Source organism: Delphinus delphis, chromosome 5 (assembly GCF_949987515.2).
Source record: "Delphinus delphis chromosome 5, mDelDel1.2, whole genome shotgun sequence".
Taxonomy (NCBI): Eukaryota; Metazoa; Chordata; class Mammalia; order Artiodactyla; family Delphinidae; genus Delphinus; species Delphinus delphis.
This window is the reverse complement of record NC_082687.1, coordinates 134927706-134955677: the sequence shown is the minus strand read 5'-3', so window position 1 is coordinate 134955677 and position 27972 is coordinate 134927706. Positions and strand designations below refer to the sequence as shown.

At 47.8% G+C, this 27972-nt stretch overlaps 1 protein-coding gene across 4 annotated transcripts in view; it reads right to left on the bottom strand.

The window, feature by feature from the left end:
* The window catches only part of TBC1D14 (TBC1 domain family member 14), a 103233-nt gene that overhangs the window by 18243 nt on the left and 57018 nt on the right, over nt 1-27972 (bottom strand). For 3 of the 4 annotated variants that reach the window (XM_060013028.1, XM_060013026.1, XM_060013027.1), the window contains exons 4-11: nt 15593-15711; nt 13764-13846; nt 12361-12478; nt 10201-10307; nt 6673-6753; nt 5496-5590; nt 3191-3262; nt 2373-2501 (exon numbers count right to left, since the gene is read on the bottom strand). In XM_060013028.1, coding sequence (XP_059869011.1) covers nt 2373-2501; nt 3191-3262; nt 5496-5590; nt 6673-6753; nt 10201-10307; nt 12361-12478; nt 13764-13846; nt 15593-15711 — 804 coding nt within the window. Of the gene's footprint in view, nt 1-2372; nt 2502-3190; nt 3263-5495; nt 5591-6672; nt 6754-10200; nt 10308-12360; nt 12479-13763; nt 13847-15592; nt 15712-21783; nt 22231-27972 lie in introns of those variants that run through there. The other variant, XM_060013029.1, reaches the window with a different exon arrangement.

Genomic DNA, 27972 nt, shown 5'->3' with positions numbered 1-27972 from the left:
CACTACACAGGCAATTTCTAAATAAGCTCACTCTCTAACCTCATATAACGTTACCGACTACATCTTATTATTTGTTCCACTTGTAGATAACTGAAACCCAGAGCAGTTACGCAGCTTGCCTAATGAGGTCACATCACCAGCGTGTGGCAAGGCAGGGCCCGGAACCCGTGCCTGTCCCGCAGGCTAGGCTGACTCCTGATGGGCTCAGTCTTTTCTAAGAACCAGGAACGAATTAACTGTCGAAAATGATCTCAAAAAACACGCCTGCCTCCCTGCTGACCCCCAGCATTTCCAGAGGGCATATAATGCTAATACTGAGGCAGGGCAACAGCGCTCTGGCTCAAAAGTGCAGCTCTTCTGAGGCACTGAGGGAGAAAACGCTGAAGGGAAGGGAAGCGGCCACAGCCTGTTTTATGAGCACATGCTTTTCAACTTCTTACAGGGTTTGCAGGGAAACGAAACACACAGAGCAGCGGTGCGGTGCTGAAACAGAAAGAACAGCTCCAAGTGGGTGGGAGCGATATGATCTCAGAGGCTGGATGCACGTGGGCAGACGGCAACTCCCGGATGCTGTGCGCACATCTTCATGAAGGCATGTACGGTAAACCCGGGGTTCCCAACTGGGGGGCATCTGCCTCCCGGAGGACATCTGGCTGTGCCTCGGGACATTTCTGGTTGCTCCAGCTAGAATGGGGGGGTGCTACTGCATCTGGTGGGTAGAGGCCAAGGATGCTGCTAAACAGCCTCGATGCACAGGACAGCCTCCACCGCGGCTACCCGGCCCCAAATGTCCACAGCGCTGCTGCAAAGAAACCCTGCTGGAAATGCAGGTCCCACTCAACGTTATGATTCTATGATTTTTCCTTAATAATACAAGCTAAAATTTTTAAGCACAGTTTTTATCATGTGTTTCCAAAGAGGAAGCTGGGGTCTTATCTTCAAAATGAGGAGGTATTTAGATGTAAGTCATTTTATTATATATAAAGAGTTTTTTCCTGACTATGAAAGTAGTATCTGTTAAAATGCTCACTGCGGAAAACTTATGAAGCACAGAAATGAATAAAGATCATCCGTAAACACTGTTACGATTGTGGTAATTTCCTTTTATCGTTAAATATGGTAGCTGTTATGGAATACGTTCTGTTATACATGCTTTTGAAAAACTTAGCATTTTATCTTAAATATTTCTCCAATACAATTCTTTGCAATCAGTACTGCACTGGATATATTTCCAGATTTTAAGGAACCGTTCTGCATTCCCTTAAATCCCCATTTTTCAATGTTTTCATTTTTTACAATGAAAAATAATTTTAAATTTTATTGAATAACTACAAACAACCGTGTAATAACCACCTTTGTGCAGAGTGCCTTGCCCACACTTGAACTTTCTTAGAACCGATTCTTACGAGCAGAATTATATAGCAACGCCGTTTACTGCTACTGACATCTAACACCAAACTGTCTTCTAGGAGGACTCTGCTGATTTAACATTTCCCTTCACAGCCAGCATTCAGCAGCAGCTTTAAAACACTTCTTTAAAGAAAAAAATGTATGTATGGGCTGAGCAAGAAATACTCAGGAGTCCTTAAGGTGTCAAGGAGAAATATTGCCTAGCTGATCTAAATTGTTAGATCGCTTTGGTCCTAAAGTACTGACGATAAATTAATTATCAGTGAACTATCAACAAATGATCAGCAAATCAAGACAACGTTAATTAAAAAGCTGATGATCTGTTGAACTGGTGACTCCTCGTCTGGGCTACGGGAAGCAGAAGGGGTTCCGACGCTGGCTGCTCGCGGACCAGCTATGCGCCTCGAAGGAACCCCGTCACTCCCGAGCCTCACTTCCTCACCTCGCCAGGAGCAGGTGGGGCCTCCCCAGGGCAAGGACTGCCAACTCCTTCCTGAACACGCCGCCGCCCATGGAGACGCTGGTCTCAAACGCGTCTCCCCTCCTGCGTACCAGCCCACCGCGTGAAGCAGAGCCCCACGTGGCAGCGGGCAGCCACAGGGCCCCACCATGCGACGGGCTATTGGACAGACCCTAACGTGGGGCCTGCTCCTGAGCTTCTGCTTGGACACAAAGTGTGTACGTTTGTGCAGGAGTCTCCCTCCTCCCTCACTTAAAGAATGTATTTTCAGAAATACTTTCTGAAAGAAGGTACTAAGAAATTCATGCGTATGGCTATTGACCACGTTTTTAAAGTCCAACACAACGCCCCAAATGAGCCGCCACGTTACCTAGGGCGACTTATTCTCAGTATCTTAGTGGAGGGAGAATGCATTCTTTATCCCGCTGAAGAGAATGATTAGGCAACGCTTGCTGCGTGAGGACACAGCACCCAGGACACAACACACACAGGGGATACTTACGAGGCCGTGGTCCACTCGGAAAAACGCCATTTGACAGGGTTTATTCAAAAGATTAGAAAAAGCAATGAAGGCATCTGCAGTATCTAAGTTCAAGATCAACACGGCCGCTATAAAGGACATGCCCTGAACCTGAGAGGAGAAGAGAAAGGGGCGTTAAACGAACGGCAGCTGCCACAGTCAGAGCAGCTCTTCCATCTTATTGAAAGAGGAACCCAAGCACCCTCACGCTGGAAGGTCCCACACTGCGCCCACCCATCGCCACCCACCAGAGGCTGGACCGACAGCCTCATGGATCCCGGCCCGCCCCGACTCGGAACCAGCGCCCTGGCGCGCCAGCCGCCTGTGTGAGCTCCTTCAGTCCCACCCCTAACACGTGGGAAACCGTAACCGCCCCCACCTCTGCATTTGACACGCTGCCCTGCAGAATGTACCGCTTCCTGGTGCCGCAGAAATGTACGTCTGAGCGAACACGTCACTCTTTCTAAAGCCATGCATGCACACGTCTGCTAAGCCACAGAAACGTCAGCAGCATAGCTTTAAAAACTGTTATTGCTAAAAGCTTTCCTGATTTAACGCTGAGAAAAAAAAATCACATGCAAAAACTGAAAATCAAACCCAGTTAAAATGTAGTCAATGCCACAGAGCGGCCATGTCAGCTCCATTTCTCTACGAGGAAACTGAGGCAAGTCATTTACCGTGAGACTTTCCATACCCAACAAAACATGGCATTCAACCCGACATCCGCACCTACGATGTGCCGGGCAATATTGTGACTTTCTAGAGGAGAACATTATAAAATATTGGAAAAGTTCACTTACATAACCCACATCCGGTCGGTAACAAGTGTAAGCGCCCAAAATGCTGTGCAACATGTCGTGGTACGGGCCACCCTACAGGGACCAACACACCAAAGACATGCGTCAGCCGTGTTAGTGCTTGGGTGATGGATGTCGCCGCCACCAGGCACACCTGCTGTTTCTGAGCAGACCTCGTGGCCAAGCATTATTAAGCAGCTCGGCGCGTAGCGCGTGACTGGACAAACGCTGTCTACCGACCCACAGCTGACCAGGTCATCTGTAGCTCCGCCTACGAAGCTGCGCTGAGCTGGTGGGCCAGGTGTGAGCCCTGCGCTAGAACAACTCCCTTAGCTTGGCTGCTGCTGTGTGACTGTAGTTCCCCGGCAAGTTCAGCAGGTGACCAGGTACCCAGGCTCTTCAGAGCCGGTGCGTGCCCACCGGCGCTCTGCCCCCCCACCCCCGGCACGCCCCCCTCCTGACCACCCTTTCTGCCTCCTTTGCCCTAACGGCCACTGTCTGGGTTTCTTTTGTATTTTTCAGCATGGCAGGTGCAGGAGATCCCCTCTGATTCTTAAGTCCTAATAGCCACCTTTTTATTCTAAGCATTCTCCAGCTCTTCCATCCCTCCAAGATTTCCATTTGTTCCTGTAACTTCTTCCAAAAATTTAAGTGTTGGAATTTCTTTTTCCTAACTGAGCACAGAGGTGCCTCGCACTGATGCGAACGTGTCTGAAGACACGGAGCTGACGGGCTCAGCCCACGTCACATGCTCACTGTGCACGTCCGCCGTGTGGCTACACGAGAGTGCCATGGCCCAGCCATCCCATCCTGACGTATAAAAAGAAGAAGCACTTCCGAACCACAGAGGGACAAAAGCAAACAGCAATGGGAGGGTAAAAAGACGACATCCAGGGCTAAGCGGGTAAGAGAAGGGGGGACAAGGAGGGACCCTGCGGTAGCGTCAAATGTCCACCCGAGGATTAGTGTCGACTATCACCAAGTGAAATCTGGTCTAAGGCCAAATGAGAAAAAGCAAAAGCACTATCCTGAGCTTTCCTTAAAGCTAAACGTTCTTAACTTACAAGGTTTCCCACCACCCTTCTGATTACGTCCCTCTAACTTTGGGGCTAAATGGCCTTTGTTTGGTGAAAATATGGTGCCAGCAGATGGCAGTTCCTTATTTTAAACGTCCTTAACTTGCTCTGGACATTTCATAGTTTCCCCACACCCCCCTTTGATGTTTTCAATACCGCCCGTTTATGAAATCTAGAACTTTGGGAACCACAGACTGAGAGAGACACGCCTAAAGGAAGCCAGAGCGAAGAGGAAAGCCAGTTGTCCCCAGCCTCACCCGAAAGAGATCCCTAAAGCTCTCCTCCTCTTCTGAACACGTCTTTCAGCACCAAGTTAATCACCCGGTGACTCTCAAAGTCAGTGATGCCGAACCCCCAAGAGACGTTCCACGGAAAACATTCTGGGGCCTGGGTCTGGGAAAGGCTGGACCTCGGTGCCCACAGGGTGCAAGCACCCTCTCAGACCCTGTCCCAGTTCTGTGACGGCCCTTCCTGGCTACACTCCAAGTGTGTCTCAAAGTTCTGCCCTTACACTCTCTTTCCTCCAGAGCAGGGACTGCCCTGCAGCTGGTTCCTACCTCAAACAGAGCAGCCACCAGTTAGTTAGTAGGGTCCACGGAATTGAGCTGTATCCTCCCTGTTCATTCCTTTAGCGAGGTTCCCTCTCCCAAAAGGAACTGGGGATTCCCTGAACCATAAGCTGTTTGATGCTTCCATTCTGGTCCTCCTTCTGCCTGGAATGTCTTTCCCATTCTCTGGTCAGGCTGTCAATTCAAACCTAGTCCAACCACAGCCCAAGAGCCACTTCCTCGGTGACAGCATGCCTGATGCCTCGTCCCCGACCTCTCCCGGCTGCCGTATGTACTACCAGGAGAGCACCTGGGACACGCCACATTTTTTAAAAGCCCAGCTGTGTCTAAGCTCTGCACCTCCCGGCTCACTCTAGGTGGGCGCTAACTGATCTGTTGTAATTTATTCCACTGTCCTTTACTGGTTACCTAGTATGTACAAGGCATGATGCTAGAAACAGGGGCATGACAGAATCAGATTGGGTATTCCTAAGTCATATTAAATATTTGTTGGAAAGGATCAGTTACCCTTATTTTTAAAAGTCTAACTGTATTAACAAAGGACCCTCCCTCCCAACAAAAATCCCTAGTACTTTTCAAACTTGATTACAAATACATGCAATTTGACATCTGTGAATTTTAGACAAAACATACTTAGAGCAACAAATCACTGCCACCACCTACTTGCTGGAAAATGCAGAGATTAGGGAATGTTCTGGAAATGTCCAGTTTAATTAGCTCCAGACTGGCTTCTCTGTCTGCTGCTGAAAAACCAGCATCTGTCAAAAGATCAAGAGTCATTACACCTCTCAGAGGTGAGTGTGTGGAATAACTGTGAGGCTTAGAACTTTTACAAGAATGAAACAAGGGAAGGAAGTTCCTCAGAAGCACACGAGCCTAATTACAACTTGAACCAACAGGATCAACAGTTTGTAGGATTTCTTGCTTTAAGAGTAAAAATCTCAGAGCACCATCTAATGTTAGCTCATCATCAGACATTTTCTAGAGTCTGAAATCAAAATCTAATTTGAAATTACCTTTTATCAACGACTGTCAGTGGAAGTAAGGGCACGTCAGGGAACAGACACAAATGAATTCCAGACACAGAAAACACCAAAAGAATCATTATTTAATCCAGAACATCACTGGTATGAACGTAGAATATGTGTGGGTTACTGCAGTATAACACTCGTGTGTACTATTTCTAACAAATAATTATGAATAACTGGCTTTATATTTTTTAAATTCCAATACCACACAGACAGTATTAAAAAAGAGCGGCAAAAAAGATACTAGTTAACCAACAGAAGTAATCATAACCATTCTCGTGTGTCCCAGAAAATCCTAAAAGCATAACCTAGGAAATACGCAGTGTTCTTCTCTCTTTGGAAGTAGCTCTGATGCTCCTATATAAACCAACACTCAAGCAATCCCGGGTGCCAGGCCACTGTACATCACTGAGCAGTGAATAAAGGAAAAGATATCGGTCATGACCAACCCTCCAGCATGCTAGGACACTAACAAGTCTCAGGGACTCGTATAATCTTTCTTATAAAAGTTCTCTTCTTTAACCTGTTTGCTCTAAAAACTCCCTTTTCGGGGATTCCCTGGCGGTCCAGCGGTTGAGGACTCGGCACGTTCACTGCTGTGGCCGGGGTTCCATCCCTGGTCAGGGAACTAAGATCCCGCAAGCTGCTCTGCGCGGCCAAAAAATAAAAATTTAAAAAATCCCCTTTCCCATGAAGCTTTTATAAATTTGCACCAACCACTTCTTCAGTTAAGTAAACCTTCCTTGTCATGTACTAAATGATGATACGCGTAACTGATCCAAGGAGCCCACCGGGCTTAGCGCCATGTATACCTTCGTTCTCCACGTCAGAGCCTCCCGTGCTAAAGCACCGCCACCGCTCCTTGGCTCGGGCAAGACAGATGTCGAAGAGCTCTGGAAGAGAGGCCTCTGGGTAAGTGTCACGCGCACACGTGTCTCCTCAGAAACACCAGAGAAGACACTGCTGCCTCGTTCAAATACTTACAGTTCAACTGCGCACCACAGGCTTATTACAGCTGGTAAAACGATCCCCCCAACGTAGCCAGAAGGTACTTCTATTGTCTATAGACATCGCTATATACAAAGAAGTACATAAAATGCCTCCATGCCCGGTATTCACTCTGTTACACAACCCACCCATAAAGCGATATTGTTTTGATGTGTTTGTGAGTCTCTCGCCTTACTAGACTGTGAGCTCCTTGGGGTAAGACCATGAGGGTCTCTCATTCATGTCTGTATCCAGAGCAAATAGCTCTGGGATTGACACAGATCAATATAATCAATGAATACCTGACTGATGAAGAAAGGGAGAAACAAGCAGAAAGCCCAGAACAAGCAGAAAATCTGGTTTCAAATAAAGACAAGATGGAACCGCTACCCCCTGGCCCAGTCTTCCTGAACTTGCTGCCTGAAAGTGGGAGAGGGGTGCAAGCAACACAGGCAGAAGTTTCAAAAAATAAGGATTCTTGGTGGCAGAGACGTATCAAGACAGGTCTCTCACAAGACAGTTTCCAAATCTCCTCCAGATTCAGAACTTATTTTTTCAATAATTCTTCTCTTTGGGTAGTTAGGCGACAGTTAAATAACTCACACTCACAAATCTCACTTTTATACCCAGACCTCCAGGGGTATAGCCGTGCCCCACTCCTCCCGAAAGACGGAACCCACAGAGAGAGGCCTCCCAGGCCGCTGCTGGCCCACCCGTCTGGTGGGTGCCTCCCATGCCGCCCAGCCATCGGTTGCCCTGGATCACGAACGACCACTAGTCAGTCACTAAGACTTCAATTGCAGCTACCCAGAGAATTTCGACCACTTTATTTTCTCCATCAATATTTCTGGAAAATAAAGCAGAGCACATCTGCCTTCCAGACAGTCTGTGCTATTTTTTTAAATACAAGTTAAATTCTAGTAACACTGTTGTGTTCCAACAAGCTAAATTTTGATGAATGACCTTCTTCCAACCTTGTGAAGGATCTGATTTACCATCTACACTAGTCTGCAAGGGCAGTACAACTATGAAATATAACTTCACACTAACGGCATCACCTGGAAGGACTGCATGCATCTTAACTCAAATGCTTATGGAACAAATCTGGAGGTGTGCTGAGCTGGAGGCTAGAGGGTCTGGGGAACTTCCGCCCACTCCCAGTTTCCAGGAGGTGGGCTTAGCTTTGCTCCTTTTGGCAGGAGGTGGAGGAAAACAACTGTGTGGCCCCTGACCACTGGCAACAACTTTCCAAATGAGGTTATTTGACAGTTAAAGCACAGATGCTGGCAGCCTCAGGGTAAAATGGCTCAAAGTGTCAGTTTTTAAAACACCCGCATGGTTTTACTGGCGTGTGTCTGTGGGGGGAGAGGGAGTTAGAACAATGAACACACCTTCTTTCCAGACGAAACTTCAAAGTACAAGGCTGACTTCCCAAAGAGTGAAGTTTAACAGTACGATTAGGTTGACCTTCAGTGAGTTTCCAACTGCACAGCCACAAAAAGAGCAAAACCGTGGGGCTTCCAAATCGCAACACAGGCTTCAGAGTCAGCCAGTGGCTGACTTTCTCAGTAGGGAAATAAGGTCAACAATACCTGCCCCTCAGACCGCTGCCAATGTTAACTAAGACGCGAGTAAAGAACCTAATCCGATGCCAGGCCTCAACAGCAGACTTCAAGATCATCTGTGTTGTCACATTCATTGGCTTGAATATGCAGCAAAACTGAGGTTAAGAAGGACCCAATAAGGTGGCACCCATTCATTCATTCATTCAGCAAATACTTCCTGAGGGCCTGACTGCACAGAGAGCTGTGCTGGGCTCGGGTGACGGAAAGGAAAGCACGACAGGTGAGGCCCCAGCTTCCCGAGCATCAATTCTATGGGGGCAACTGACACCAGGCAGCTAATTACACAAGAAAGACACAATTTAAATAAAACGAGCCAATATCAAAATGTAGACAAACTTTCAAGGCATGTGACTGATTAATTAGCCATTTAGCCTGATATACTATGATGATACGGTCTATGAAGGATTTTAATTTAAATAAAATCAGTGCAGCCAACAGTGAGCACCAAAAATTAAACACACACACACAGAGTTCCCTGCATTACATCCAACTGGTGTAGAGTTGTTGATACAGTTTAGAAATTTTCAAGAACAGGGACTGAGATAAATGGTCATCCGTTTCTCCAAACATCTACTTCCAGGGAAGCTGCGGAAAAGCCATTTCCACAAGGTAAAGGCTATGCATCTTCTCACGCACAGGTGCTAAGTTTGGGGCAGCTATGGATTAGCCGAAAAAAATGGAACTTTGAGGAGATCACAATGAAAGGAAACCAGTCCCCATTCACCCAACCAGCTGTCATGACTCAAGACGGAGCACACTGCCGGCCAAGGCTACCACTGCACGTGGTGAGATCAACACCTGACAAAATAAAAATGACAATAACGACACGAGCCCGAGCCACACGGAGAAGACACAAATCAATCTACTTTAAACTCAGGGGCCTTCAACAGGGTGAAAACTGCCACCACCAACTCCACAGCTGGGCACTGATACAGACAAGACAAGGAAGGCGCTCTTGCCCTCAGCAGCTTTGACGGCAGACAGGGAGGAAGAGGCAAAAAGGAAGGATTACCATTTCTTCAGCACTTAATTGTAAGCCTATGAGCTCCTAGCGTCAGTTTCACCCTGGGTCACAGCCTGCAGAGCGCTGGGCGGAGAGGGGAGTGAACCAGTGAACACACTGGTGGAGGAGAAGCACACCCAAACTGTACGAGTGCGTATGGCGGGACAAACAGCCCTAAGAAAGGAGGGTACAGAGCTCGCCTCCCTCTGGTCTCAAGCTACTAGACCCTCGAGGACCCAGTCCTAGCACAGTATGCTGTCCCCTCTAAGGTGCTGACGTATAAGATGCCTAGGGAAAAAAAAAAGTCACAAAAAACCAGAAGTACCCCAGATACAGCACCTCCACAGAAAGAAACATCCTTCCCTTCCACTTTCACGTCCCCATCAAGGCTCGCTTTCTGCAGGACTCTGAGAAGAGATCCGAACATGGCTCAGCCCACTAAAGCTTTGAGCCCCATGTATGCTCCCCATGTACTCAGGGAAGGTGACAGCTATCAGGAAGAAGGCGGGCGTCCGCTCTCAACTGACACCAGATAACTGTAGCACCCAGGAGTAAGCCCTGGCTCCCCACCGGCTCCGCTCCTGGAAGGCACACTTACCTGGCCTCTCCGAAGACACAGCGGCGTGGCGATGGCTGCCTTTCTTCCTAATGGGGCAAATGGGACAGGAGAAGCCACAGGACCCAGGGGTGGACTCCCCAGGCCTAGGGTCATGCAAGCCACTCACCGTGGGTGATGTTTAACTCGTTGCCAATGGCTAAGCTCCAGACTTTGCCTCTCACGCTGGGAGGGATTCCCTGCCACCATAAATCTCGAACTTTCCTAGAGCACCACCTGGACAAAAACGGAAGCATGAGTTTATGAGTTTGTTCTCAGTGACGAAATGTTTGTCTACCCACGTGCTTAACCCCAAACCACAAAAGCGGGGGAGGCACAGTCGTTATGTCACAGCCCCTGGCCTCAGGGAGCTTACAGTCCACCGTTCCAGACAGACAGACCAGGAGGTCGACGACTACCTTCCACTGGGTTACTGCCGTGCCAGGTGTGCCACAGGCACTGCACGCGCAGAGATGGGCGCCACAAACCAGGAGCCCAGAGCGCTACTGCGGAGCCAAATTCTCAGTGACCAGTAGCAGTGGAAGCAGAGGAAGGGTGGGAAGGACGTTCTGCACAGAAAGCACAGCAACGAGAAATAAGCCGGCCTGCTCCGGGAACGGCAGGCAGCTGGGCACGGTGTGCGGAGCCAGCAGGCACTGCCGCAGAGCTGCCGATGGAGGGCAGGCCCCAGGGGGCCTCGAGAAGGGAGCCCGAGGGCACAGCCGCCGGCCTCTGCACAGCTGCACACACACAGCTGAAGCGCTCAGGCAAGGCAACTCTAACGGCAGGACAGCTCTGCTAACTCAGAACGTTCGTAACTGCAGAGTCGCTGAGGTCTGCTGGTCACAATGAACACATGCTGCTGACAGACCGGGACAGACATAAAGGTGCCAAAGGCTCCCAACACGGTGCTCCTCGGCACAGCGCAGAGGGGAGAGCACGGGCTGACGCTGCAGAAACCGGGGCTGCAGCCCCATAACACCCTTAGCTGGGGAACCCGGAGCAAACTCCTTCTCCTCTCACTATCATTCTCCCTAAACCAAGATGATGGAACCTTCCCCCTGACCCCCAAGGGCTGCTGTGAGGATTAAGTGGCACAAACCAGAAAGGTGCCCGGCACCCAGCTGGCGGTCATTAAGCGGCAGTTCCTGTATGAATGCACGCGTCTGGACCACATCAAGCATCAGTCAATGTAGGGTGGGCCAGGGCTCTGCAGCCACACAGGGAGTCAGTCCAAGGGTTCTGAGGACCTTAACTCTTGTTACTGGGCCCCACTGCCCAGAAAAGCAGGCTCTGGGCACAGCGTGTGTTCCCCGTGCAGAGCCTCAACAGGGCAATCTCTGCTCCCCCCGGACCCCACCTCCACAGTGGGAGTGAGTAACACCCAGGTAAGTGCCAGAAGCAAGTCCCCAACAACCTGACACACGGTTCAGGTTGGAAGAGAGAAAAAGGAAACTGGCGTCCAAGCTCCCCCAGCTCCTGCTGATAGGGGGAGGCCCAAAAGGAGGCACCAGCCTCTGTGCGTGGCTCCAAGACTGCTGTCCAGACACCGGCCCCTAACCATTCTGACCACGCACGAGGTAAGACCTACAGCTGTCCCTCAGACGCGAAGGAGACAACAGTGCCGGACTCTACTGTGTACCGGCTACTGGGGGCTGTCACCAAAGCACACCCGGCGCCCCTCCTCAGACAGGACAACAGAAACTTGAGCAGACAGATGCAGTGTACCCAGCGGGGTCCTCTACAGGCACCTGGAGCCAGGGCGAGGGCAGGAAAGGCTTCTCCAAGGAAGACTGAGCTTTAAAGAACAAAGTGTTAACCGAATGAGGAGATACAGGGCAAGAGCACTCGATGCAGAGGGAATGGAACATGCAAAGGCCCTGAGGCTCCCTAAGGAAAGGGCACTGTCCAAGCAAAGGAGAGATGAAAGGTGAGGCTACAGGGAAAGACACGTGCTGTCCCACGAAGGGTCCTGTCGGCTAAGCCAAGCAATTCCAATTTTACACCGAGAGTCACAGGAAGTTACTGAAATGTAAAGTATGGAAGTGACACAGATTCGTGCCTTAGAAGATCCCTCTGGCTGCTGAGCAGAAGACAAGTGGAAGGGGTGGGAGGGGAGCTGTCACAGTACCAGGTGAGAAACGGCAAGGGCTGAACCAAGGCAGGGGAAGGAGACTCTGTGCAACTTAAACTTATCAGATAATTTCATCAGGGGCTGTGAGAGGAGCTACAATTAATACAGCTGCTTCCCCTGAATTCTGCAAAGAAGTGTAGCGTCTAGAGAGCTTACATTGTTTCCCAGTTAGGCAAAATCTCATTATTCCAAGTGAGGACAGCATTTCCAATACTTTCTTCTAATCTGCATCTTTCTTCCAGCTGCTTTTTTCTCCTCTGGGCTTCTTTCAGCTCTAGAAATCACAGTTAAAAGAAGGAAACATCTATTAACTGATATCCACTGATTTCAAGCTAGGTGACTTTTCTCAAAGAGCCAGGCTGCAAAAACACCAGGAAGAGGGCAGTGAAGTAGAGACCTGAGACCTGACCTCTTCCGAGACTCATTTCACACCTTACGGAGTTTAGAAAGCTTAGGCGTTATCCACCTTTTAGTAAGCTTTTCTGTAACGTAATACAGTATAATGTATAAACAGAAAAGTATACAAATAAGAACCTAACGAAATTATCACAAAATAGACAAACCCATGAAACTACAGCCCCAGTCAAAAGACCGAACAGGAACAGACACACCAGAAGCCTCTCTGTGCTCGCCTCACCCTTTCCAATGGAACCTGCAACTTCACTTCTCACAGCTTAAGAATAACTCTTAGGGTATAACAGCAACTCTGAGAAATATCATGCATTTTCATTTATATATACATTTTTTGTGGTAAAATACACAAAACATAAAGTTTACCATTTTAAGTGTACACCCAGTGGCGTGAAGTACCTTTCACATTGTTATGCAACCATCACCACCGTCCATCTCCAGAACTTTTTCATCTTCCCGAACTGGAACTCTCTCCCCACGAAACACTAACTTCTCACCCCCCGACAAACACACCCCGCCCTGCTCCCCAGCCCCCGGCAACCTCCACTCTACTTTCTGTCTCTATGAATCTGACTCTTCTAGATACCTCATATAAGTGGAAGCACACAGCATTTGTCCTTTTGTGTCTGGCTTATATCACTTAGAATAATGTCTTCAAGCTTCATGTTAAGTGTGTGTCAGAATTTCATTCCTTTTTAAGGCTGAATAATATTCCATTGTACAGACAGCCCACGTTTTACTATACATACTTTTTAAACATCTAAGAATCATAGGGTTTTTAGGTGTCACAAGGCACTTTGTCAAATCCCATCACATCTTCTTGTAAATAAGGAAAACTGAGCCCACAGACAGAAAGAGATCTGCCTCTCCAGCATCACTGGCTAAAGCTTTCTCCAGCCTAGTACTTTTATCCTACACAGTCTCTTTCCTTGTGTAAATTCAAAGTGCTATTATCTTGAATGAAGTAACCAGGAATAAGTAGTTAGTAGAAACATACGTTTTTGATGAAAATTATAAATCTCAAAATATTAAATAAAGCATTCACCAAAGTTCAGGTTCTACAGCTCCATCAGGTAAAGAGAAAATATCCACAAAGACACAAAATCTTGTGCTGACTTACATAACCAAACACATGTGAGCTCCATTACCTCGTTTTTTGGCCTGAACCACCATTTCTTCATACTGTTGCCTGTGTTTCTGAGCTTCTTCAGCTGGCTTCGCCGGGAGATTTCTTGATAGAAAAGAAATGATTTTTCACCATTTTAAATACTAAATAAGAGAAACTTGAAGCATCATTTACTAACAAATGAAAAGCTCAAAGACCAAAACCACATTTGTTAGATGATAAAGACGCAGCTCTTTCATAAACTAAAAATATTTTTTTACAAAAGTGTTAAAATAAGCTCATTTTTAAAAACTTGGAGTCTAAAGATTAGCAGAAAGAAGAAAACAGCAATTAACCATAACTCCAATGGAGATACACACTTAATCTTTGGGTGTTTTTTTTTCCACCCCAGTCTCCAAAGAAACTTTGATTTGACCACATCGCACGAATACAATAATTGTCAACAGTTACCCTTGAAGTAGAGTACCCTAATGGCATATGTTCTTGATACATCTATGTATGAATATATTCCCTGGCCAGTTTTTTTAAGTAAGTTTCATACTAGCTATGTGGTTCATCTCATTTACACACACACACACACACACACACAGATTCATACAATAGTTCTAAACGACTAAATGTGCTATACAACTCCGAATCCCGGTTAAAAAAGTAAAACGCATGTTCTCTTTCAGAAACGTGCTGGTGAATTTGCTGGTCCTTGAAAACTGGGAGGGCGGCAATGTCTGGCTGCCTGCGCACATCACAGTGTTTTTGCTGCAGGAGAACAGGGCACGACTTCCCACAGCTCATGTTTTAGACAGCATTACAGGACGGATCCTCACAGTGCGGCGGCTTCTACCAATAATCTCTACCTACCTTCTGAATCCTCCATTTCAGGGTTTCTCTCCCCATCTACCCACACATCCACAATTTCCAAGGACCGAAAATTAACATCAGAAGACACATTTCTTCTGCAGACTTCATCAATTTTAAATGTCAGGGTTGGCAGGGACCTTAGGGATCCTAGCCGAATGTTTTACAATCTCTCTTTTTCTTAAAAGCTGTGGACGGGCTTCCCTGGTGGCGCAGGGGTTGAGAGTCCGCCTGCCGATGCAGGGGACGCGGGTTCGTGCCCCGGTCCGGGAAGATCCCACATGCCGCGGAGCAGCTGGGCCCGTGAGCCATGGCCGCTGAGCCTGCGCGTCCGGAGCCTGTGCTCCGCAACGGGAGAGGCCACAACAGTGAGAAAAAGCTGTGGAATCTTTCTATTCAAATACAGTGTTCTATGGAAACTCGATGCTTAAATAGAGATAAGCTATGGCCTGGTACAATGGAGCAATCCCTTTCCCTTACTAAGGTCTCCAAACACGATCTACAAGCCCGTCATCAAAACCCATCTCTCCTCATCAGACGGATGGAAACCAGAGGCCCAGAAGGGAAGGGAACTTGCTGGGATCACCCCGCCTGTTTTCTGCAGATCCCAAAGAACCAGTAGGCTAGTCCGGGAATTGTTCTACAATACTGGGATGCCTCCAGAACACCCACTTTCGAGTATACTTCCTGGTGCTTCTTACCGTTACAAGCCAGTCTACAATTAATAACAGCTACTTAAGCATCTGGAAATGCTAAATTAAAGTAAAAAATCACCTGAATGGAAAATCCTGATCAAAAACTTCTACGTTAAATGAAAGTTTTCCACATCAGTCATGCTATCATATAGAATACACATTAGTGGAGGGAATGAAGAGGGGCCCCGCATTTTTAGTAAGTGACGTGCTAATCTTTCTTCCCCTTTTCTAATGAAAAGGTGACTAGCAAATGTACTTATCCCTGAAAACAAACTCTCCACAGACTCTTCTTCAGACTCACGCTGGTCTGTCTTCCAGGATGAGTGCGGTGGTGGAAAGAGGCTCAAAGTCAAGATGCTTCCTCACATTCTGCTTTGGAGAGGGTGGCCTGCTAGGTCGTCCAGCCTTGTCTTCATATTCCTAGGACAAAGAAACCAGGGATAACTCCAGGCCCGGCCAATTCTGATATTACGAAGCCCTTTTCAAAGTAAGCAAGGTGTTTTGTTGTGAAGTCCTTTAAGTCGATTTTGAGGATGATACACTGAAAATATTTCTTGCTCTTTAGAAGGGAAAACTGCCCATGAAAGGGGTTCAGCTCTGCAGTTCAGGCCATCACGTTATGGGGATTGTGGGCTTCCCATACTGGTAGGGAAGTCGCTAAGGATCTCATCATCCCAGCTGCTCCTCTAAGGGCCCGCAAACATCGACTCGGGTCTCCTAGGCTGCTTCTGGGTAAGGGGTGTGTATTCTGTCTTCTGGACACCGTAAATTTGAACTGATTATTGCAGTGGTCACAGGGAAGCTCAGAGTCAGAGTGATAGCCAATTCTAGCATTCATCTGACGCCCACCCCTGGCTTCATCTCCCACTCCCACCCTAAATTTCTAATGCATTTCCTTTTACCCCACAGCATTTTATCTATTTTTGTTTGCCTTTCAAACCTTTCCTGAAATGAGGATGGGCTTAAAAATTAAAAATCTTTTGCTTGAAGGTGATGAAAGCTGTTTCATTTTCTTAAAGCAGAAACGTCAAGAAAGAAATTCTTTAACATCTTTGTGCGAAGCCATCACTGCAAGCTGTTACACGAATAATTGTGCCATGCCCTGGAAATCTACGAGCGGCCTCCACACTTCCAGGTCATTAATTCGTCCTATGAGCTGCAACCACAAAACCTCAGTCACACCTGGTGACCCACATTCCAAACACCCAACCAGCAGAGTTCAGGAGAGCCAAGTAATCTGTGCCAAAGAGTCCAGTTTCTGCAACTGTGTGTGTATGCGTGCCTGTGCATGTGTACCCTTAGCCCTCTGTAAAAATAAAAAAACAGTGTTCTCTTGTTGCCTATTATAGACAAGGCTCTCAGGACCCTCCCTTAAGGGAAGGCAACCTAACTGGGAAGACAGGACAAACAACCCAGTAGATTAAACTAAGATTTAAATAACCACTCCCGATACAATAGAAGCAGTATCAGGAGTGGAAAGTGATGAATTGCTAAATGAATTTTATTAACACTAGTTGTCAAGCGGGGTGTTACTGGTAAAATTATTTGGCAAGCAATTATTCTCTCAGCCAGGAAAGCCTACAGAGGCTTCTAAAAAGTTAAAAGAAAAAATTTTTTCCTCAAAACCCACAGGCTATGAGACGCGTGTGCACCAAGAAACAGGCGGGTGGGGCAGTTTCTGTACATCTGGATGTACAAGGTTAGATGTCTTAACACTGTTTATCCCGGTGTAAAATGGTTCCATTAAAATCTAAAACGACCTCCACTCACCCAAAGCGGAGAAAATGGACTCACTCTGTCATCCATTCAAACATCTGAGCACCTCCACATGCCAAGCACTCAGCTGCAACTTCACAAGCTATTAAACAGCCATCTGAAGTACCCTATGCAGCCATCAGATTCTACATACGCACCCGACGTAAAATCTTGTATTCTATAGGAAGTCTACCAGAAGGTGTGTGCTGAGAAAGATCCTGAGGCACGCTGCATATTAACAAGAATTGTTAGCGAACGCCCTGCAAGGTGCTACTTACTTGCTGATGCGGGTCTAGTGAGCTCTATGCCAAGGCCGAAGGCGCTGAGCCCCGAAGGCAGAGGCCCCAGCGTGCGGATGCCCACCTCCACTGGCTCTGTGTGCTTTACACATAGTTTAACTTTATCTCCATAACGATCCCTATGGCAAGTGTCACCGCATTTGACAGGTAGGGCCACTGAGGTTCAGAGTGAAGTGACTTGCCCCCAAGTCCATAGCCAGCAAGGAGCCGGGCCTGCAGGACTCCCCACTCCGCCACTCTGCGCAGGCCCAACCTCTCGTGTGGATATACTCAACAAACAGGTGTGCAGTTCTGGAGGGAAAAGGCCAGGTCCTACTCGAGTTAAGTGTGGTCTTCGGGGCCAGACGGGCCTGGGAGCAAATTCAGATCCACCAGGAACTAGCTGTGACCCCCGGCAAAGCACAGCTTAGAATCCCTGCACCTCATTTCCACATCTGCAAAAAGGGAAACAGCACCTAGCAGAGAGGGCTGTCTAAGGAGTGGCAGAGGCTTGTGAAGCAGTCCGCACAAGCCTCTGGGTGCAGAGGAAGTGCTCCGTAAAGGCTGGCCCTGGCTGCCGTCTGCCATGACCCTTTTTCTCCTCGGGCTTGAAACTGTATAAGGCAGAAAAAATGCTCTATGGCCAAACAACAATCAAGGAGCCCTGCGAGGTCTGCAAAGAGCACAGGTACGAAGACGCGTTGTAAAGTTAATTAAATGCCTTGACTTGTGATTTTAAAAAAATCAGTCTCTTCAGTTAGAGCTCGGAGGCTCCATCACAAACGGTAACAAGCAGCACAGTCGCAACGGGCCAAGCACTTTACACACACGGAATTGGCTCAACTTGCCCTTCACACTAGCTCCCCACAACCCCGAGAGAGGAGCTGCCGTAAGGTGGAGGCCGGGCTGGGGCTAGAGGAGCTGGACCAGAGGCCAGCACCCTGGCTCTGCCCCTGCACTGCTCACCGCAGACTGCCACTCGCTAGAATGCATGATCCAGTTTAATCATTTATATTCAGTCTAAATGAAGCTTTCAACTATGACACAAACCTGTAATAGTGAATTAAGTGCAGATGCAAGTCAAATACTTATGTTTGAACCACACAGAGCCCCGCATGATTTAAAAAAAAGGAGGCCTGGCCTGTCCATACTTGAAATCCCAGGGAAAGCCTTTTCAAAATTCTAAATGGCATTTCAGAATACGAATGGCTTTGGAAATTGTTAACAGATCCTACTCCACATGTAGTTCTCACACTGCTACCTAGAGGGGTCGACAGTAAGCTCATCTTCCCAGCCAGACAAACCAACTTCAGGAACAAGAAAGGGGACGATTCACTCTCAGGACAAACAACTTTCAGCTGTGAGTTACCAACACTGAGGTCAGCATGTGACATGGCAAGAGCTAGGGCTTCGGAAGCGAAAAGACTGAGTTCTAAATCTACGTCCTGGCTCTGATCTGGGGCAAATCATCTTGCTTCTCTCTCGGCTATAAAACGGTAGCAACTGTGAAGACTCCTGTGATGATGAGATCACGAGACAAACATTCAACGGCTGCCCATAAAGTATGAGCCCTTTCTGTGTGCCAGGCAAATGGTGGGGTCGGCCCAGCCCCGGTGCAACTCATCGTTCCAAAGTTTCTTCTCCTCTTGGGGCCCTTATGGGATCAAGTTGAAGTCTCTTGGTTTAAACCAAGTAACAATACCATTCATTGCTGTGCTCATCAGAAGTCCTGCAGGCTCATCAGTATAAACCATCCATTCAAGGAACCACTACAGATTCCAACACGCCGCATAACCCTAGAGGGAATTTAGAACAGGGTTCTGCAAAGTTCTAGTGGCAAATCAGTTTTACTGGTCACGACAGTATTTTTTTTAAATCAAACAACACAAAAATACAGAGTGCACATAGTAAGGACAGTTTGTTTCAGTTCTGTACCTACTTATAGCTATGCCTTCTTGAGAGAAATGAGTCTCAACCTAAATTTTCTAACCCAGGGATGGGGGTGGGGTGTTGTGTCAGAATAAAAAGTTTACAAGTCACTAATTTAGAAGAGGTCACAGTCCCTGCCCAGAGTGGTGCTTGTATCCTGCTGGGAAGGTAAGACCAACACCAGAGAGACAGCAGCAAACAAAGCCTACTGCACCCAACTGGGGGCTAAGTGCGGCTGTGGTCTGATAATGCAGCAAAGGTTCAGGAAGAAAGCAGTACACCAGGACAGCCGAGCAGAGCCTCAACTCCACACAGGGGCCAGGAGCTCATCTGTGAAGGGGCCTGGCACTTTAGCAGACCTGCAGACCCCACCTTGAAGGGCTCACTCACTCTAGCAGGGGCAGTACGATGCCAGCAGAGGCTATGAAACCAGAGCAGACGATAAAAAATGTGGGAGCCCCAAGGACAGGACACCTGTGGCTGGAGAGAATCAAAGGAAACAGCTCATAAAGGGTGCCATCTCAATGGACAAAGGACAGGGGAGAGCTGGGCTGGAAGCCGTGAGGGAGGGGCAGCCCGACAGCACAAGCAGCAGCCAGGAGATGACGGCGAACAGGCTTCTCTTCTCTTCTCTGAGCATGAACGCTTTATTACGTGGCGAATGACGCCGGGTCCAAGTTCTGTTCTAGACTTCATGGTCTCAACAACAAGCTTCCCAGAGCTGACGGGACAAGCCAAGACCAAGCGAGAGAGAGAAAGGAAGAGCTAGACCGGGGTAGAGCCCGAAAGTAAACAGTGTGAGGTGTGATGCGCCCATTCGATACATCCAATGGCAAGGTCTGCATCATGTGCATGATCTGAACAGTGCTGGAGATAAGGACGGGGCATCAGACTCCTAAATAAAGTTATAATCTGCCAGTTGAAGAAGAAAAGAAAAAAATGTCTACCTCGACAGACATCTGTGTAAGAGGAGAAGATCAAGATCCTCAAACAGTAAAGAAAGTGCTCCTGGTAGGATGACAAGAGGGGTGTGACTGCTACGCACAGAACTGGAAGAGTGCTGTAAAAGACAGCCAATTACGCCCAAACATGGTAACAGAAGCCCCCTAGCTTCCTGGAAATCTATGTTAGTTACAAGGAGAGAGGCTCATCAGTTAAAACCTGTGCTTAAGCCTTGGACTCAACTGGTATAGCATCAAGATTAGCCTTTTAAAATAACGAGGGGGTTTTAGAGGTACGTCTGGAATAAAGCATAGCAGGTCACCACGTGGCACCTATGAACAGACTGACGTGAAACCAGCGTGAGGGACAGAGAGTACGGCAACCCTGTGGGCACCGGCTGAGGACCCTGCAGAGGAAGCACTGTGAGTTGGCGGCAGGCCTGGGTCTGAACCATCACCTCCAGATCATCACCAACGGCAGTGTGACCTTGGGCATGTTCCTTCGCCCCTCCAAGCCTGCTTCCCCACCTATTAAATGAGAATGAATTAACGAAAGACACATGGCCATAGCAGGTGCCTCAAAATGACAGGGAGTATTACTGTCATTATTTTGCCGCAGAAGTACTTTTCACAACACTTCCCGCTAAGAGTGGTGCTTAATAAGGTTGTGAAGAGTAGATGAAAGTAAAGAGCCCAGAACACTGCAGCTGGCGTCACACTTTGCCATTTATAACAAGCAACTTTTGGGGGGAGAGGGGTGTTGTCTCACAATCTGGGACGAGATCTGTTCTATTTTGCCATTTTTAGTGGTTAAGAGTGGCCTGAACAGGTCTTACAAATGCTGGGACTTCCAAAACGACAGTACTGGTGACCAATGAGGCTGACCTCACAGTAAGAAGGACCCTCCGGAATCCTCTGAAGGGCTCCTCAGACTTCAACTCTTTTCTCTCCTTACCACAGTCTTTTTCCCAGAAAGCATCCTCTAGGTTACCAGAAATGTTGGCATTTGGGACAGCAACTCTCAGGGGGCCTTTCTAATTGTCATGTTACTTACAAAACATGTAGAACACAGAAGTTCACCTGTGGGCTGGTGAATGAAATGTGTTAAAACTGAACTGTGGGTTTTAACAAGCTTGGTTACTGCTACGATCTGACCACCTTACTCGGACCCTGAGCAAACGGGGTACAGCCTGAGCTCCGTACAAAGGCTTCTTGCCCCCAGGATCACGGGCAATGAATGCCATTCAGGCCTCTAAGAGGGGTGCCTGGCCTGGACTGACCTCAGTCTGAACACAGGGTGCGATCCCCCTCTGGGTGGTAAGAATTAGGACGCGCTGGCTCTCTCTCCTACAGTCCCCCACTGTACCCATTAAAACTCAACGCTGTGAGGAAATTACATGGAATCACAGACAAAGAATGGCAGGGGGGAGGAAGGCGCATCACCGCGGCCACATGCAAGCTTCAGCTCGTTGGAACAGATGCGTGTAACACACACACATGCACACGGGCGCACCCACGCTGGGGCCTCCGGCCGGTGACGGGCGGGCAGACCCCCGGAGGGGCGCGGGCGGGGCCCCGGCCCCACTCACCATGAACGCCGCGGGGCTCAGAGGCGCGCGGCCGGCGGCTCCATGCCCGAGTGAGCCGGCGAACGAGCGAGCAAGCGGGGCTCCGCGGCGGGACCTCGGGCGGCGGCTCCGGCGGCCGGGCGGGGGCGGCAGGCCGCTCAATCGCGCGCAGATGCCGCGCAGCCGATCCGCGGCTCGGTTTCGGCGCGTCAGGCCTGGCTCGCCGGGACCCTGGGCGCCGGGCGGGGCTGGGGGAGGACCCGGGTCCCCCAAGTCCCAAAGGGTTCCTCCTCTGGCCGCCCAGGTAGGGAAGGTCGCGCGGCGCCCTCAGACACCGGACGTGCCCACGCAAGCGGGGAGTCCAGACGCGGGCTGTCCGCCCGCGATACAAACCGGGCCTAAATGCTCGCGCCAAGCGAGTTAGGCTGCGTCCTCAGCACACAAATATCACGCTGGAAAACGTACACTCCAAAAAGGAAGCGGTGACACGCCAAACAACGTACGCCAAAGCTCTGCTTTGTGAGATTTTCTAAAAAATGACACAAGTACATTACCGGAAGGCACTACATAAGAATAGTAACACTAGTAACCTCTGGGTAGTGGAGTGACTATGAGCCATTTTATTCTCTTCTTTATACGCTACTGCGGATCAAATGCTTTCCACAGTAAGATCAGTTCAATCAGAGCGTCAGGGTGCACGCAGGAACACCTAGTGATGGAAATCTGCCTAGTGACTGCTTCTCGGGGACTGACTGGGAAGGGGCAGAACATATCCCCAGGGGGTGCCAGAAGTATCGTCTTGATAAACATTCATCACAACTAACTGAAGAGTACACTTCGGACGGCAGCATTCCACTGTTTGGAGAGCATACCTCAATGTTTTAAGTCTTTAAAATCTGCACAAGGTCAAAATTATTTCTGGTCAGCCCATGGGTCCAATGTCCAAGTGCTGAACAAACTGGGCTTGAGACAACACAGACTCTCCTTCCGGAAGGGAACTCACAAGTCCTCAGACCATGGTACCACGCTTTCCGCAGCTGATTTTCTGGATGATAGCATTACCAAGTTGCCACCAGAAACTTCTTCACTCAGAAGGAGCCTACAATGTCCATCAAGCTATAATCGAGAAGACAGACAATGACAGGTGATGGCGAGAATGTGGAGAATCTGGAATTTTCATAAGTCACTAGCAGTTACAGCCATTTTTGAAAACAATCTGGCAGTTTCTTACGTAGTTCAATATACACCTACCGCACTCCTAGGAACCCACCCAAGAGAAATAAAAAATACACCCACAAAAAGACTTGCCTGCAAATGTTCACAGCAGCATTATTCATAAGAGCCCAACACCAAAAAAAATTCCAAAAACCCATTAAGTGAGGAATGCATAAACAGCACTGACGCAACAATGAAAAGGGCACTGATACACGCTACCACATGGACACCACACGGGTGAGCCTCAGGGACATTGTGCTTAGTGAAAAGATGCCAGACAAAAGGTAATGTGCATGATTCCATTTATATGAAATTTCCTTCTCTAGAGAGAAAGCTAATTGACGTTTGCTTGGAGCTGGAGGCGGAAGCGGAGATCCACTGCAAACAGGCGTGAGGGGACTTTGTCGAGGGGTGAAAATATTCTAAAACCGGATTGCTGTGACAGTTGCATAGCTGCATAAGTTTATTAAAAGTCATGAACATGTACAATGAGTGAATTCTATGGTATAAAAATTATACCACAATAAAGCCATTTTTTAAAAGTAATAGGATAAAACTGGAGAGGCTGATTCTGGCTGGAATGATTAGGGAAAGCCTTGTTATAAAAAAATTATTCAAAATTTGGAAATAAGACAAAAGCATGGAGGAGAGGTGCCTTTTCCATTTATACCTGGGCGTTTTTTGTTGTTTTTTTTTTTTGCGGTACGCGGGCCTCTCACTGCTGTGGCCTCTCCCGTTGTGGAGCACAGGCTCCGGACGCGCAGGCTCAACGGCCATGGCTCACGGGCCCAGCCGCTCCGCAGCACGTGGGATCCTCCCGGACCGGGGCACGAACCCGCGTCCCCTGCATCGGCAGGCGGACTCTCAACCACTGCGCCACCAGGGAAGCCCCTACCTGGGCGTTTTTAATATGCCTGCCTGAGGTTTATTTAATTCTCTAGGAGAATGTGCCTGTGCTACTTACTACTCTATTAGAGCCCAGACACTGTGAAGTGACATATTAACTTGCGGATTTATGTCCAATAGAATAGATAACTCTGAAGATGATGTTTTCTTAATCTAATGTAGCAACCTTATTCTAACTCTTTTGGTTTTATGTCTATAAATACCTAGTTCCTCAAATGCCTTTGGAATCAATTTTACCATCTTACTGGTTCATTTAACTGATTTAATGCATCTCCTCAATGTGTTAAATGAACCTTTAACTAACAAGATCATTCAAAAAAAAAAAAGGTAAATGTCATGAAAGAATGGTAGAGTAACTGTTTTAAGAGAATAAAGTGACAAATAACTAAAGGCAATACACAAACCTGACTGGAGGCTGGTTCATGAAGAACAGTTTGGTGTAACTAGAGAAAGCAGAACATGATCTGGTCACGAACATGGTCTGAACATGGTCATGGTAAGATGCTATTATGGAAATTAACTGATAATTTTCTTAAGCCTGATAACACCTTCATGGTTGTGTAGAGAGCTGAATGAATGCTGATGTATTTATGGATAAGATGTCATGATATCTGCAACTTACTTTCAAATGATTCCATTTTTTAAAACTAGAAAGAGGCACAATAAGTGAATATGGAAAAATGTCAACAACTGTTCAATCTAAGTGGAGCACATATGGCTGTTCATCATTAAATTATTCCTTGAACCCTTCTCCAGGTTTGAAATTTTTCTTCACAAGGGGAATAAACCAGTAAGAAGACTGATGACCAACCCTTTAGATCTCATCTTAAATACACATCCCACAGAAACACTTCCTGCCCTACCATGTAAACTACAGCAAGGCCCTGGTTCCTCTCTCTCCTAGCATCAGGTTCTGTTTTCTCATAGCACTTAATCACAACTTGTAATTACATGACTCTCTGATTAATACTTATTTCCCTCAAGAGACTGTGAAACCTCCGAGGGCGGGGTCTTACTGTAGTCTTCTCCGCGCTGATTGCTAACAAAGTACATGGCACAGAGGAGACACTCAGCATCACTGTTCCATCCTTCATTGCACCCGTCCGATAAGCACTTATGGTGCTTGGCCTTAAGAATAAAGATGAACAAGGTCCCTGCCCTCAAGTCCCTCACAGACCAGCAAACAGACAATTACCACACTATACGGGTGCTCAGTCCTATGACTGAGAGAAATCTGAGGGCTCCAGGAGCCCCAGGAGGCAGCTGACCTGGCCTGAGGAGTTACTGGTGACTTTCCAGAAATAATTCCTGCAACTGGAAGAGAGCTGGCGTCCTTCTCACAGCGAGGCGTGGGTTCTCAGCCCCTCCACGCCTCCTACCAACACGTAGTGCTATGCATACTGTAGACATCAGCCAACCGGGGCCCACAGGCTCACTAAATGTAAATATGAGACAGACGCATTAAGCATGTGTTAAATACACATTAAGATGTGCTTCCAAAGCACACTGCTTATCTCCTCTGACAGGCTGTAACCTGCAGGTTACTTTACCAACAGTTTCTATCACATATTTCGGAACTGGGTACCATTCAGAAAGGTTTAACTATTATACCATGTGATGACAGGTTGACTTTTACTAAATTTTGAAACTTAAGGCAAATATAAGACGTTAACAGAGGCTTTTTCTCTATCTCAATCTGGCATTAGATGTGACTTCTATCTTAATCCACCTGAAAAGAATTCTTCCTCCTGAAGTTTTTGCGTTAACCAGCACTCATCCCCCTGCTTCCTGTATCTCCACCAGCACACTGGATTTACTTGCTTATTGATTAACCTACAACATTGTTGTCTCTATCCTTTGAGATCAAGGAGGGAAGACTGGGTGATTTGTTTGATGCAGCATCCTAAGAGACAGGCTGACAAACCCAACCTTGCTAGACCACCAGGTTTCACAGGATCAAAAGGTCACTGAAGGGCTTCCCTGGTGGCGCAGTGGTTGAGAATCTGCCTGCCAATGCAGGGGACACGGGTTCGAGCCTTGGTCTGGGAAGATCCCACATGCCGTGGAGCAACTGGGCCCGTGAGCCACAACTACTGAGCCTGCGCATCTGGAGCCTGTGCTCTGCAACAAGAGAGGCCGCAACAGTGAGAGGCCCGCGCACCGCAATGAAGAGTGGACCCCACTCGCCGCAACTAGAGAAAGCCCTCGCACAGAAATGAAGACCCAACACAGCCAAATAAATACATAAATAAATCTATTTTAAAAAAAAAAGGTCACTGAAGGAACGACTTCAACCTGGGAGACTGGTTAAGTGAACCATGATACAGCTACACAAAGGCCATTACTTAGTGAGTAAAAACGAGATCATGGAAGAATATTTAATGATATGGGGAAATGTCTCTGTTGTCATAGAGATAAGAAGAAAGTCTACAAAGTGGAATGTTTTGAAATTTTGACATTCATCCATTTAACAAACCTGTATTAACCATTCACTAAAGCTAGGTACTTACTATTCTGGGCCCTGGAGATAAAGTGAGAACCAAACAAGGTCTGGTCCTAGGTTTCATGGGCTGTGCAGAAAATACCTGAGAGTTCTGTGACAGAGTGACAACGGATGGGCGACAGTGGGTGGTTCTTCAGACGGGGTGGTCAGGGAAAACTTCTTAGAAGACACCACCTAGGAGGGAGCATCTGAGCTAGGACCCGATGAGTCTCATTCAACCCTAACAATCCCATGAGGTAAGTACTGTGCTACGCTGAGTGACGGCCCCCAAACATGCCCATGTCTTAATCCCTGGGACCTGGGACTGTTACCTTACATGGCACAAGTGACTTTGCAGATGGAATTAATGTTATGGACCTTGAGATGGGGAGATTATCGTCGATTATCTGGGTGAGCCCAAAATAACCACAAGTGTCCTTAAAAGATGGAAGCAGGGACTTCCCTGGTGGAGCAGTGGTTAAGAATCCGCCTGCCAATGCAGGGGACATGGGTTCGAGCCCTGATCCGGGAAGATCCCACATGCCGCGGAGCAACTAAGCCCACAACTACTGAGGCTGTGCTCTAGAGCCCGCGAGCCGCAACTACTGAAGCCCACGCACCACAACTGCTGAAGCCCGCCCACCTAGAGCCCGTGCTCCGCAACAAGAGAAGCCACCATGACGAGAAGCCTGTGCGCCGCAACGAAGAGCAGCCCCCGCTCGCCACAACTCAAGGAAGCCCATGAGCAGCAACAATGACCCAGCAGAGCCAAAAATAAATAAATAAATTTATTAAAAAAAAAAAAAAAAGATGGAAGCAGAGGGAGATGTGACTATCGAAGGGGAAGGCAGTGTGTTGATGGGAACAGAAATTCCTTGGCCACAAGCCAAGGAATGCCAGCAGCTTATAGAATCTGGAAAAGAAAGAACAGATTCTCTCCTGGAGCTCCTAAAAAGACCAGCCCTGCCAACACTTCGATTTTAATCTGGAAGACTCATTTCAGACTTCTGACCCCCAAACTATAGGAGAATAAATCTGAATTGTTTTAAGCCACCAAGTTGGTGGTAACTTATTACAGGAGCAACAGGAAACGAATATAGGTACTATCACCATCATCTCCCCTACCCCCCTCTTCTCCCTAGATGCAGCAACTAAGGCTCTGAGTAACTTCCCCAGTTAAGTAAACAGCTGGTCAGATGCAGGGTGGGATTTAAACCCAGGCAGTCTGGCTCCAGGGCCTCTTCCTATCAACTCCCCTAATGCACTGCCTCTGAACTAGGATCCCCAAATAGTGTTCCCTTTGTGGCCCTAAGGCCTTGTTAACTACCAGACACAGGCATAAGATCAAGGAACAAATGCAACACTTGCCTATTAATTAGGGATATCACGGAGTTTCCAGCACCAAAGAGAAGACTCCACCCAAAGTGCTTCCACACGCTGACAAGATGTTAAGTAATATTCTGAGTCCAACTTAGACAAGCAACTTAAAGGGGAGTTTAGAGGAAACTTAACTCGAAGGAAAGCAAGGTTAACAGCCTTGCTCTTCTCAAATCTGAGGTTTCTCCAAGTCTAGGCGGGCGCTTGCCAATGACGCCTCCTCGGGAAGG